The following is a 14,406-nucleotide window of genomic DNA, read 5'->3' on the forward strand; positions in this document are numbered from 1 at the left end:
TCTTTTTTATTTTTATTTAAAATTTTTTTATTATAGCTTTTTATTGACAAAACATATGCATGGGTAATTTTTCAACATTCAAAATTTCTGTTCCAACTTTTCCCCTCCCTTCCTCTACCCCCTCCCCTAGATGACAGGCAGTCCCATACATGTTAAATATGTTAAAGTACATCTTAAATACAATATATGTATACATATTTATATAGCTCTCTTGTTGCACAAGAAAAATCAGATTTAGAATGAAGATAAAAATAATCTGGGAAGAAAAACAAAAATGCAAGTAAACAAAAATAGAGTGTAAATGCTATGGTGTGGTCCACACTCATTTCCCATAGTTCTTTCACAGGGTGTAGCTGGTTCTGTTCATCACTGATCAATTGGAATTGAATTGGATCCTCTCAATGCCAAAGATAGCCACTTCCAGCAGAACTGATCCTCATAGAGTATTGTTGTTGCCATGTATAATGATCTCCTGGTTCTGCTCATTTCGCTCAGCATCAGTTCATGTAAGTCTCGCCAGTCCTCTCTGTATTCATCCTGCTGGTCATTTCTTACAGAACAATAATATTCCATAACATTCATATACCACAATTTACCCGCCACAAACATTTTGGCACATACAGGTCCCTTTCCCTTCTTTAGTATCTCTTTGGGGTATAAGCCCAATAGCAACACTGCTGAATCAAAGGGGATGCATAGTGTGATAACTTTTTGAGCATAATTCCAAATCGTTCTCCAGAATGGCTGGATGTGTTCACAACTCCACCAACAATGTATCAGTATCCCAGTTTTCCCACACCCCCTCCAACATTCGTCACTATCTTTCCCTGTCATTCTAGCCAGCCTGACAGGTGTGTAGTAGTATCTCAGAGTTGTCTTAATTTGCATTTCTCTGATCAATAATGATTTGGAACACCTTTTCATATAGGTAGGAAGTTTTAATTTCATCATCTGAAAATTGTCTGTTCATATCCTTTGAGCATTTATCAATTGGAGAATGGCTTGATTTCTTATAAATTTGAGTCAATTCTTTATATATTTTGGAAATGAGACCTTTATCAGAACCTTTAACTATGAAAATGTTTTCCCAGTTTGTTGTTTCCCTTCTAATCTTGTCTGCAATAGTTTTGTTTGTACAAAAGCTTTTTAACTTGATATAATCAAAATTTTCTATTTTGTGATCAATAATGATCTCTAGTTCTTCTTTGGTCACAAAATCTTTCTTCCTCCACAAGTCTGAGAGGTAAACTATCCTGTGTTCTTCTAATTTATTTATAATCTCATTCTTTATGCTTAGGTCATGAACCCATTTTGACCTTATCTTGGTGTATGATGTTAAGTGTGGGTCAATGCCTAGTTTCTGCCATACTAATTTACAATTTTGCCAGCACTTTTTGTCAAATACTGCATTCTTCTCCCAAAAGTTTGGATACTTGGGTTTGTCAAAAACTAGATTGCTATAGTTATTGACTATTTTGTCCTGTGATTCTAACTGATTCCACTGATCAACTAGTCTATTTCTTAGCCAATACCAAATGGTTTTGGTGACTGTAGCTTTACAATATAGTTTTAGATCAGGTACAGCTAGGCCACTTTCATTTGCATTTTTTCCATTAGTTTCCTTGAAATTTTCAACCTTTTGTTCTTCCAGATGAATTTTGTTGATATTTTTTTCTAGGTCATTACAATAGTTTCTTGGAAGTCTGATTGGTATAGCACTAAATAAATAGATTAGTTTAGGGAGTATTGTCATCTTTATTATATTTGCTCAGCCTATCCAGGAGCACTTGATATTTTTCCAAGTGTTTAGATTTGACTTTGTGTGGAAAGTGTTTTGTAGTTTTGCTCATATAGTTCCTGAGTTTCCCTTGGCAGATAGATTCCTAAATATTTTACACTATCGACAATTATTTTAAATGGGATTTCTCTTTGTATCTCTTGCTGTTGGATTTTATTGGTGATATATAAAAATGCTGGGGATTTATGTGGATTGTATCCTGCAACTTTGCTAACATTGTGAATTATTTCTAAAAGCTTTTTAGTAGAATCTCTGGAGTTCTCTAAGTGTATCATCATATCATCTGTAAAGAATGAGAATTTGGTTTCCTCATTACCTATTCTAAATCCTTTAATCTCTTTTTAATCTTATTGCCGAAGCTAGCATTTCTAATACAATATTGAATAGTTAATGGTGATAATGAGCAACTTTGTTCCACTCCTGATCTTGTTGGGAATGATTCTAGTTTGCCCCATTATCTAAGATACTTACCGATGATTTTAAATAGATACTACTGACTATTTTAAGGAAAAGTCCATTTATTCTTATATTCTCTAGTGTTTTCAATAGGAATAAATTTGATTTTATCAAATGCTTTTTCTGCATCTATTGAGATGATCATATGGTTTTTGTTAATTTGATTATTGATACAGTCAATTATGTTAATAGTTTTCCTAATATTGAACCAGCCCTGCATTCCTGGTATAAATCCTACTTGGTCATGGTGTATTATCCTGGGGATGATTTTTTGCTAATATTTTATTCAAGATTTTTGCATCAATGTTCATTAGGGAGATTGGTCTATAATTTTCTTTTTCTGTTTTCATCCTACCTGGTTTAGGTATCAGTACCATGTTTGTGTCATAAAAGGAATTTGGTAGAACTCCTTCATTCCATATTTTTTCAAATAGTTTATATAGCATTGGAGTTAATTGTTTTTTAAATGTTTGATAGAATTCACATGTAAATCCATTTGGTCCTGGGGATTTTTTCTTAGGCAGCTGATTAATAGCTTGTTCTATTTCTTTTTTCTAAAATGGGACTCTTTAACCAATTTACTTCTTCCTCTATTAATCTGGGCAACCTATAATTTTGAAGGCATTCATCTATTTCATTTAAGTTATCAAATTTATTGGCATACAGTTGGGCAAAGTAACTCCTAATTATTGTTCTAATTTCTCTTCATTAGTGGATCTCTCCTTTTATTTTTAGAATTTCAAGTTTAGTTTTTGATTGGGGGTTTTTTATACAAGTAGGCCTCTAGAGATATAAAATTTCCACTTATTACCACTTTGGCTGTATACCACACATTTTGATATGTCATCTCATTATTGTCATTCTCTTGGGTGAAATTATTAATTGTGTCTATGATTTACAGTTTCACCGATTCATTCTTTAGGATGAGATTATTTAGTTTCCAATTACTTTTTAGTTTATTTTCTTCTGGCTTTTTATTGAATGTAATTTTCATTGCATCATAATCTGAAAAAGATGCATTTACTATTTCTGCCTTTAGAAAGAGTCTTTTAAAATAACTGTAGACAATATAAAATATTTGGGAGTCTACTTGCAAAGACAAAGCCAGGAACTATATGAACACAATTACAAAATGATTTTCATACAAATAAAGTCAGATCTAAATAATTGGAAAAATATCAATTGCTCATGGGAAGGCTGAGTTTATTTAATAAAAATTGTATTTCTACCTAAATTTGTATTTTTAGTGCCATATCAAACTAACAAAAAATTTTTATAGACCTAGAAAAAATAGTAGCAAAATTTATCTGGAAGAACAAAAAGTCAAGATGTGAAGGGAATTAATGGGAAAAAATGCAAAAAAAAAGGTGATCTAGCTATACCAGGTCTGAAACCCTATCATAAAGCAGTGGTCATCAAAACTTTGGTACAGACTAAGAAATAAAGAAGTGGATCAGTGGAATAGGTTAGGTAAACAAGACACAGTAATAAATTACTATGTCACCTATTGTTTGAAAAACCCAAAGACTCCAGCTTCTGGTATAAGAATTCACTATGTGAGAAAAACTTCCAGGAAAACTGGAAAATAGTCTCACAGAGATTAGGCATAAACCAGTATCTCACACTGTATACTAAGGTAAGGTCAAAATGGGTCATGATTTAGATATAAAGTGTGATGCTATAAGTCCAGTAGGAGAGCAAGGAATAGTTTATCTGTCAGATCTATGGAAGAAAGAAGAATTTATGACCTAAGACTGAGAACATCATAAAATGCAAAATGGATAATTTTGATTACATCTAATTAAAAAAAAAGTTTTGCAAAACAAAATCAATGCAACCAATATTACAAAAAAAGAAGAAATCTGAGAAATAATTTTTACAGTGTTTCTTGTAAAGGCCTCATTTCTCAAATATATAGAGAATTGAATCAAATTTATTCAAATACAAATCATCCCTCAATTTAGAAATGGTCAAAGAAGATGAACAGATACTTTTCAGAGGAAGAAATTAGAGCTTTATAGTAATTTGAAAAAATGCTCACACATTGATAGGTGTGCCAGTCTGATGATTGGCTAATGTGACAGAAAAAGGAAATGATAAATGTTGGGAATATTGGCACATTAATGTACTGTTGGTGGACTTGTGGACTGATCCAGTCATTCTGGAGAGTAATTTGGAACTATGCCCAAAGGGCTGTAAAACTATGCATGACCTTTGATTCAGCAATACTCCTACTAGGTCTGCATCCCAAAGAGATCATAAAAGTTGGAAAAGGAGCCAATGTGCAAAAATGTTTATATAACAGTTCTCTTTGTGCTGACAGAGAATTGGAAACTGAGGAGATGCCCATCATTTGGGGAGGGCCTGCACAAACTGTGGTATATTAATGAATGGAATATTATTGTTCTACAAGAAATGATGAGCAGGTGGATTTCAGAAAAACTTGGACTTCCATGAGTGAAGCAAGCAGAACGAAGAGAATATCTCACTCAGTAACAGCAACAGAGTGTGGATGATCAACTTTAATAGAAGGCCCTTCTCGGCAATACAATGATCTAAGACAATTCCAAAAGGCTCATGATAGAAAAATGCTATCCACATGCAGAGGAAGAACTATGGAGTCTGACTGCAGACTGAAGCATACTATTTTCATTTTTTTTTTTGTGGTTTCCCCCTTTTGTTGTTCTTTCACAACATGATAAATGTGGAAACATGTTTAATGCATGTATGACCTGTATCATGTTGATTACTGTCTTGGAGAGGGGGAAGGACAGGAAGAAGAAATAATAGGAATCAAAATATTATAAAAGTAAACATTGACAACTAATAAAAATAAATAAAAAGAAGAAAAAAGGAAAAGGACCCACAGGTATAAAAATATTTATAGCAGTTCGTTTTGTGGTAGCAAAGAATTGGAAATTGAGGAGATGCTCATCAGCTGGGCAACGGCTGCATAAGTTATGGTAAATGACTTTAAAAGAATAATATTGTACTGTGATGAAATCCAGGTGGATTTCAGAAAATTTGAACTTATATAAACTTATGCTGAATGAAGTGAGCAGAAGCAGGAGGACATTATTATGTGACGATCCACTGTGATAGACTAAGCCATTCTCAGCCATACAACGATTTAAGTCAATTCCAAAAGACTTATGATGGATAATGCCCTCCCTCCACATCCAGACAAAGAACTACAGAGTCTGACTGTAGAGCAAAGCAGATGATTTTCACCTTTTTTTTGTTTTTTTTAAATGCTTTCCCCATTTTGTTCTGATTTTTCTTTCTCAACATGGCTAATGTGGAAATGTGTTTAGCATGACTGTATATGTATAATCTTAATCAGATTGCTTGATGTGTTGGAGAGAAAGGGAGGGAGAAAAATTCCGAACTCAAAAGCTTAGAAAAGTGAACGTTGAAAACTTCCTTTACACTTGATAAATGAGGGGCAGGAAGAGAATGAATTGGAGTCAGCAGAGACTTTTGGCAGAATGGCCACTGCACAAACCCTTCTGCCCCTACCTTTTGGGCAGAGGAGTCTCATCTGCATAGCAGGAGGAGGGAGAAGGGGCAACACACAGAGATGTGAAGGATGGAGAAATGAGGAGACTGGACGACAGATTAGATATGGTGGGGGGAGGGGGGAGAGTTAAAAAGGATGAACAATCCAGAAGGACCCACAGAACGTGAGCCAGGGAGACGGGGGCTCCCTGAGATGCAATAAAAGTCCAGGACTGGGCTGGGTTTGGGGGGGAAGGGAACGAGTTCATTTGGGGGCATGTTGACTTCAAGAGCTCTTCAGAACATCCTACCCAAGAGAGCTAATTGGCAGTTGGAGATCTCCAACTGGTGCTCGGAGAGAAAAGGACGAGAGCCCCGCTGGCTGCTGCGCTGATCCAGCACGAAGTCCTCCTCTTACGGGATGAACGGGTGGTTCCGGGCATCCCTCCCAAGCGGGAAGTCCCGCAATCACGTCATTTATGGAACCGGAATCTCCCTGGTTCACGGACTTTGGACGGGCCGGGCTCTTCCGAGGCCGCCGGCTGGAGCAGCACAAGTGGGGGTCGCTCTGCTTGACCTGCACGTGTGTGGGGAGAACTTTGCCTTTCTTTCCTCTCCCCCCAGTTCGGGGCGCTGGGAGGGGAAGGAGGATGGGGCGAAGCAGAGAAGAGACAACGGGGTGACGGAGGCAGCTTTAAAAGAGCAACGTGGGGAAGGAGAGCGGGAGGCCGGGAGCCCCGGCGGGGAACCCAAACAAGCTTCACAGGCCAGAGACTCGGGTTCCGCGGGTCAGCCTCCTTTCTCTGTCAGAATGCCTTTTTATTTGGTGTTTGTTAAGTGTAGAATAGAAAGGGAGGGAGGGAGAGAGAGGAAAGACCTTGAATTCGAGCCCCTAGAATTCAGAGCCAGAAAACCTAGAACCAATTAGCCCAACTCCCTCTTTTTTATGTTTAGTCAAGGAACCGGCTTAAGTAACTTGCCCAGGGTCACACAGCTAGGCAGACCATGACTGCGGCCACACCCCCCCCTCCTGATCCGAGCCCTCGAACTGCTCCAGACTCGACCCTCCCTGAGCGGCCGAGCCCATGTGGGGAATCTCCTCTGGCTTATTTACAAAGGAAAGCGTTGGGCAGCTCTCCCTGCCTCTCTCCCGCCGCTCGCCCGGATTCTGGCAGTAACCTCTTAGCGGTCTCCAGCCTCTCCTCTCTAGGGCCCGTCCCACCCCTGCAGGGGCCCCGGGTCTGCCTCCACGGCCTCCCGGATAAGGCAGCTCTGCCGTCCCCCTTGGCCCCCGGAGCCAGTAGGAGCCCCTGCGACGGACCCTCAAACCCTTCACTGTGTGAATGCAACCTGTCCTCCCGGAATGCTCGTGCCTCTTATCTGTCACCCTCCTCCCTCCTGATGTTCCCCACCCATTCCTCCTCCCGTCATACGCTAGAGGCAGCCGGTGCCAAAGGGGGACAGAGCCCCGAGTTCAAATCCAACCTCAGATGCTTACTATCTGACCCTGGTCAACCCTCTTCAGCTCTGCTGGCTTCAGTTTCCCGATCTGTGAAATGGGAAGAATAGCACCCAGACTTTTACCTGGATCAGAGGAGGTAGTACTTGTTAGAAAGCATTTAGCGCAGGGCCCCAACCGGAGTAGGTGCTGTAGAAAGGCTTGTTTCCTTCTCCTCCTCCCCCCACCTTTGCACAGGCCATTCCCCTCTGCCCCCCATTTTTTGGAATGCTTTACCTGGTCACCTACACTGCCAATAAAATGACTCTCCTAAAACTCTGATCTGATCACACACACACACACACACACATGCACTCACACTCACACACGCACACACACACACACACTCACACACACACTCACACTCACACTCACACACACACTCACACACACACACACACACTCACACACACACACGCACTCACACACACTCACACTCACACACACACACACTCACAGACACACACACACACTCACACACACACACACACGCACTCACACACACACTCACACACACACTCACACACACACACTCACACTCACACACACACACACGCACGCACACACACACGCACTCACACACACACTCACACTCACACTCACACACACACACACTCACACTCACACACACACACACAAACACACACTCACACTCACTCACATACACACACACACTCACACTCACACACACACTCCCCTCCACAAACTTCTGTGGCTCCCTATTGCTATCAAGCTCTAGTCCAAAATTTTCTAACATTCAAAGCCCTTCTTGACCTAACCCCCTCTTCCCTTCTGCCCAGGGACACCCTCCTCCAGCTCCATTCATCACCCGGGCTGCGCTCCGTCCTCCTCTCCAACCACGTTCCTTCCCAGCTCCAACTGACTAAAAAGGTGAGCTCCCTTCTAGCCCGAGCTCAGACTCCGCCTTGGCCAGTGAGATCTCCCAGAACTCCTTGGATGTTGTGCCTCTGGCTCCCTGTGACTGCTTAATGTGTTCTGTCCTGACTTCCTCATCAATACCGCTTTCCCTCACCCTGACCCACCCCCAGGAGAAGGAAAGTTCACTGAAGTGAACCGATTAACAAACCTTCAGGGGGTGAGCCCCCCCTCCCCACCCCCAACCAAGCTGGCAGGTACAATTAGGGCCATCCTGGCCCTCGGGAGCTTAAATCGAACGGCAAGACCACATCATGGGAGAACGGGAAGCCGGAGCCCAGCGGAGCCAGCCCTGGGGACCGAAGCTCAGTGGGAGGGCCCGGGCTCTCTAAGGGAAAGCTGAGCAAGATTAGAAGGGAAGCAGAAAGCTGGAGAAAATCTTACTGCTCGTGTTTCTGTAAAGGCTCCATTTCTAAAATAGGGAGAGAACTGACTCCAATTTCTAAAACCAGCCATTCCCCAGCTGATAAATGCTCAAAGAACAATTTCCAGATGAAGAAATTAAAGCCCTTTAGAGTCATATGAAAAGGGGCTCTAAATCACTATTGATTAGATAGTCTAAGATTGGCTAAGATGCCAGGAAAAGACGATGAATTTGGAGGGATGTGGGACATTGTTTGGTGGAGCTGTGAACGGACCCAACCATTCTGGAGAACGATTTGGAACTATGCTCAAAGGGCTGTAAAAAAAAAGGGGGGGGCAGTGTTTCCACTGGACCTGTATTCCAAAGAGATCTTAAAGGAGGGAAAGGGACCCCCATGTGCAAAAATGTTTGTGGCGGCTCTTTTCGTAGTGGCGAGAAACTGGAGACCGAGTGGATGAGAATCGCTGAATTTCTAGTATATGAATGTTAGGGAATATTATTGTTCTATAAGAAATGATCACGAGGATGATTTTAGAGAGATCTGGAGAGATATGAAGTGATGCTGAGGGAAGGAAGGAAGCAGAACCAGGAGACCATTATACACGACAAGATTATGTGATGCTCCATTCTGATGGACGTGGCTCGGGATGTGGCTCTTTTCAGCAATGAGGTGATGCAGGTCAATTCCAATAGATTTGTGATGGAAACTGCCATTCACCTCCGGAGAGAGAACAATGGAGACTAAATAGGGATCAAAGGATAGGATTTTCTTCTTTTTTATTGCTGTTGTAGTTGTTTCTTTTTCTTTCTCATATTTTTATTCCTTTGGGTTCATGTTTTCTTGCACAATATGACAAATATGGAACTATTTTAAAAGCATTGCAGATATTTAACCTATATCAGATTGCTTGCTGCCTGGAGGGTCCTTCAGGGAAGAAAGCGGGAGAAAAATTGGAAACACAAGGTTTTGCAGCGGTGAATGTTGAAAAACGATCTTTGTATGTATTTGGAAAAAAAATACTATTAAAAAAATAAAGGCTGTGGCAGGAGTTTATTACTTCCTCCCTCAGTCCCATCCCAGCCAAGAAGAGGGAAGAGGCAACTGGAAGAGCTGGCCAGGGGTCAAGTGTCAAAGCTGAATTATCTCCATAGTGATAAGAATAGGGAGATGATTTTTGTCCCTTAATCTGACTGAAGAGTTTGCCCTGCAGAACCCTTGGAAAAGCCTTGAATGATCTCTACCATTATTCTGCTCATGGGCTGCTGAATGAAGATGCCATGAAAGAAAGTCATGAGTCTCCTACAAGTTTATGTGTCATAAAACTCAACCAAGCCCTTCCTGTGGCAAAGCAAAACTTTTCTCCCTCCCTCTTCCCACCTTCCAGGATCCTTCTGTCTCTGGCCTCTAAGCTTGGAATCTCACCTATTTTTGTTCTTAAAGCCTTTTATTTTTAAAACATTTGCATGGGTAATTTTCAGCATTCACCCTTGCAAAACCCTGTGTCCAACTTTTTCCCTCCTTTCCCCTCCCCTTCCTCTTCCCCCTATCCCAGACAGCAAGTGATCCAATATATGTTAAACACGCCCAACCATTAGAGTTGATCATTGTATAATCTTGTTGCTTGTTGCTTGTATGATCTGGTTCTACCCACTTCCCTAAGCATCAGGTCAATGTCTTTCCAGCCTTTTCTGAAATCAGCCAGCTCTTATGGAATAATGTCCCATAACATTCATATCCTACATCTCTCTCAGCCTCTCCCCAGCTGAAGGCATCCCCCGTTTCCAGTTCCTCGCCACCACAAAGGGCTGCCACAAACAATTTTTCCCTCCTTTTATGATCTCTCTGGGATACCTCACCTCCTATTTAATAGAAACAATCGGGGCCGTTTCCAGCGAGCTTTCTTCCCTCCGTTTCTCAGCGTCCATGGTACACAGCCTGGACCGGTAGGCCTGCCTGCTTCCATCCCTCCCTCCTGGGCCATCCTTCTTACCGCCTCTATAGAGCAGATCGATGTTACTCTCCAGTGCTCCCTCCATGACAAAATGTCAACATCCCATTTTGCTTTGAAAGCTCTTCCTCCTCCCCTGGTCTTTCTTAGGCCTTCAGACTCTGCCGTCTCACACCACCTCACCTCGTGTCCCTCCAACAGAACACTCCCCTCTCCTGCAGGCTGACCCCCACTTCCTGCAAAGCTCCCCCTCCTGGTCCCTTCCTCTCTGATTCCTGGACTTCCCAGGAGACCCCCTTCTGCAAGAAGTCTTTCCCAAGGCTCCATCTTCTGAGTACTTTCCAGATTATCTCCTACTGATTGTCTAGATCTTTTGGTACACGGTTGTTCACATACTGTCTCCCCCATTAGACTGGCAGTTCCTTGAGGGCAGAGTGATTTTTCCCCTCTTTTTGTATCCCAGTGCATAGCATAAATGCCTAGAATGTAATAGATGCTAGTTGACGGATATTGTAAAAACGAACTTAATTTTTGGAGACTTCATCTCCCCATCTTATTGTCTGTGGGCCCAATCCTGCTGAGGTTCTAACATGGGTTGGGGGTTGCCCCTGCCAACTCAGGTGCTCACCCCCTTGGGACCGCACTGTTCAGTGTGGACTCCTGAGTTAGCCACCATAGCTCAGACTTCCCAAGCTTGAGGAGTCCACCAGTCTCAGCCTCCGCAGCAACAAGAATTGCAGCAAAACCAAGTTATTTTGGAAGACTTAAGAACTCCAAACAATGCAATGATCCATTTAGAGCAGAATGGCACTCCTCCAACAGAGGCCAGTCGGTCTACAACACACTTTTAGACCTAATCTAAACACCCTACTCTGTCATTTCAGACAGACACATCTTAAAGGCAGCATGTCCCAAAGGGAACTGCCCTTCTCCTCTTCCCTATGACTTTTTTTTGGTCAGAGACATCCAGGCTTCCATTCTCCTAGGTTTGTAAGCTCAGCATTACTTTGGCCTTTCCTCCAGACCCATGTGGCCAGCTGCCCAATCTTGCCCTTTCCCCTTCCCCTCCCTAGCTCTCCTAACAGCTTCTAAGACAATTCTCTTTATCCACACTCTTCTAACATAATTACAGCCCAATTGTCTCTCCCTACCCCTTCTTTCCCCTCCAGACCATCCTACCCACACACTTCCCAGTCACTCTTTTTAATTTTTCAAGCAACAAATGGTTTTTAAAAGCCAATCTGCTCCTCCTTCTACCCTTCCCCATTCAATTCCTCATCACATAGCTTCAGTTCGACAAAACCAACTCCCCACCACGTTCAGTCATTTCATTTGGAGTGATTAGTCAAATCTTTCTCCAGCTCATTTTACAGAAAAGGAAACTAAGGCAAGCAGGTGAAAAGCCTTACCCAGGGTCCTACAGCTAGGAAGTGAGGTCAAACATTCTACCCATTGTGCCACCTACTTGGGACCACTACAAAAATCCATGAGTGTAATTTACCACAAACATGAGTAAGTAAATTCAATGAATTCACACAAAAAGTTTTCAAGGTTATGGAAAAAAAAAATTTTATTGAAAAAAATCTTCCCTTAAAAAAAAAATAAACAAAAAATATAAACTTTCATCTTACCATAAACATACTGTTAAAATTAGCTGGGCAAAATGAACTTAAAGAAATGTAGGTAGAAAATCATTTTATGACCTACTTACAAAACTTGAAAACTGGCAACAAACAAGAAATCAAAATCTTCTACATCTACATAGTTTTACTTAAACTAAGTTAACTAAGTACTTCTTCAAATTTCGTTATTAACATTTCTTCTCTCTCTATAACAATCATTTCTTCATTAGCAGGATATATAAATCATGTTGAAATTATATTTGAGGATTTACAAAATGAGCACCGTGTCTTTTTTTCTCATGCTTCAATGTTCTTCTTTGTCTGGTTGGCTGTTATTTCTATTTAGAACAAAAAACACAAGGTAAATTTATAAATATTTTATCCTTTACATGTGTAAATATATACAAATGATTGATGTAATGGCATTTCTAATTACAAAATCATCTAAAAACCTTAGGATATTATCCCATTATCTAACCACAGTACCTGAACTGAACCCCAATTTCCTAGAAGATCTCATATCCTACAACCTTCTTTTTCTAAGCAAAAATTCCACAAAAGGACATATTCAGCATAGATTTAATATTTTTCTTTTTCCTTTCAAATCAATGAATAAAAAGGGAGAGATTTGCAAGACAAAACATCATATTTAACTTAACTTTATAATTTTAAAAATAGGCTGGAGAAAAATGCTAAATTAAGAAGAAACAACGGCTTTTTAGTTTCATAATACACTACATTGGGTGAAAATGGATAAAAAACAGAAACAAATTAACATGCACAAAATGTTAAAATCCAAACATCGTGGAATTCATGAGAGAATGCAACATTCATTCTAATTCTTCATTTGGACAAATTTCTTATATTCATTAGTCCCATTCAAAAAGTTGATTTCTGTCTGCTTGAATCTAATGGCAATGATCAGAGGCTCTGGAGAGTCATCTCAGTAACACAACTGGGCCAGGGCTTACCCAATTCAAAGGCTCTGAATTCTGGACCCAGTAATAAAAGACTACAAGCTACAGTGTACGGGGGCTGCCTGTGGACCAGAGCCAAAGTTCCAGGATCATAACACAAGATTAGCTGCACAATAATGATTTTTCCTTCCCTCTATAGACAAGTAAGTATCAACTGGGCTATCAAACCAGAAGAAATCCCACGCAAAACAATTATGGGATAGCATGAAAATTCCTTAACCATTTCTTTCTGCACTATTTAATAAAGTAAGAAAGCTCCTTCTGAAGAGCTGGGGAATTGTAAATATAAATTAAAGCTACTTGGTGCTCAAAGCTTTCAGGGCTGCTGCTTTAAAATTTTAAATTGATTTAGATGGAAAAAAAAAATCTCATTGCTCCTTTAAATATTTAGAATAAATAGAACACGAAAGACCAGATAGTCTTCTCTTACTTTACTCTCTATTCTAACAGGTTAGTTATATAGTTTATAGCTGCCAAGGAAACTTGGGGAGGAGGGAAAGCAGAGGAGGAAAGCAAATGATGTAAGAAAAATCTATAAGCTGACAATAAAATATGGGATGATTTTGGTTCTGCAAATATTGTATCATAGCATAGCAAATTATGTTCATAATTATTTCTATTTACTCATCAAGAAAAAGTTCAAATTACATTTTGAATGCTCAACTTTAGAAAGTAAAGACATGTTGTAATAAGATTTTAGGAAGATTTCCATCTTAAAATGGTTAAAATGAATCTCTTCATTCATTCATTCATTGCTGAAGCAAATGGGATTGACTTGTCCAGAGTCACACAGCTAGGAAGTGTGAAGTATCTGAGACCAGATTTGAACTTTGAAGTCCTGACTTCAGGGCTAGTGCTAAAATGAATCTTTTTAAAAAGCTTATGCTTAAAGGGCATAGTGAGGGTTCAGTTTTCCAGAAAATTAGTTTATGTTTCTTCAAGTCTGATAATATTTGGATAAATAAATATACTTAAGAGAAACAATGTTTTGTCATTCAAAACAAATGCTCCCTTTTCATTTTTATTTCAAAATAAGTAAACAAAAAAAAATTGTTGACCTACAGTGCCCTACAATGCTTACTTAAAATTTTTGCTCTTAGGAAGGAACTCAACAGATTTCAAACATTCAGGCCCTAATCTCTGCCCCAAGATAGATAATAAAATCTAGTTCATCTGCTCTGGAAAAGGTGACATATATGTGTGTCACTGGCACAGACCAAGATAAAGCTTGGTAAAGAAGAAAGATTTAGCATTATATTTTATATAAATTTCCTTAGATAGTAAACACCTGTATTAGTGTCATAAACA

At 40.1% G+C, this 14,406-nt stretch overlaps 1 protein-coding gene across 3 annotated transcripts in view; it reads right to left on the reverse strand.

The window, feature by feature from the left end:
- Positions 1-12,051: 12,051 nt before the first annotated feature.
- The window catches only part of MKI67 (marker of proliferation Ki-67), a 28,080-nt gene continuing 25,725 nt past the window's right edge, over positions 12,052-14,406 (reverse strand). For all 3 annotated transcript variants that reach the window (XM_051982717.1, XM_051982718.1, XM_051982716.1), the window contains exon 15: positions 12,052-12,459. In XM_051982717.1, coding sequence (XP_051838677.1) covers positions 12,454-12,459 — 6 coding nt within the window. In that variant the 3' untranslated portion in view covers positions 12,052-12,453. The remainder of the gene's footprint in view (positions 12,460-14,406) is intronic.

This window comes from Antechinus flavipes, chromosome 2 (genome assembly GCF_016432865.1).
Source record: "Antechinus flavipes isolate AdamAnt ecotype Samford, QLD, Australia chromosome 2, AdamAnt_v2, whole genome shotgun sequence".
NCBI lineage: Eukaryota > Metazoa > Chordata > Mammalia > Dasyuromorphia > Dasyuridae > Antechinus > Antechinus flavipes.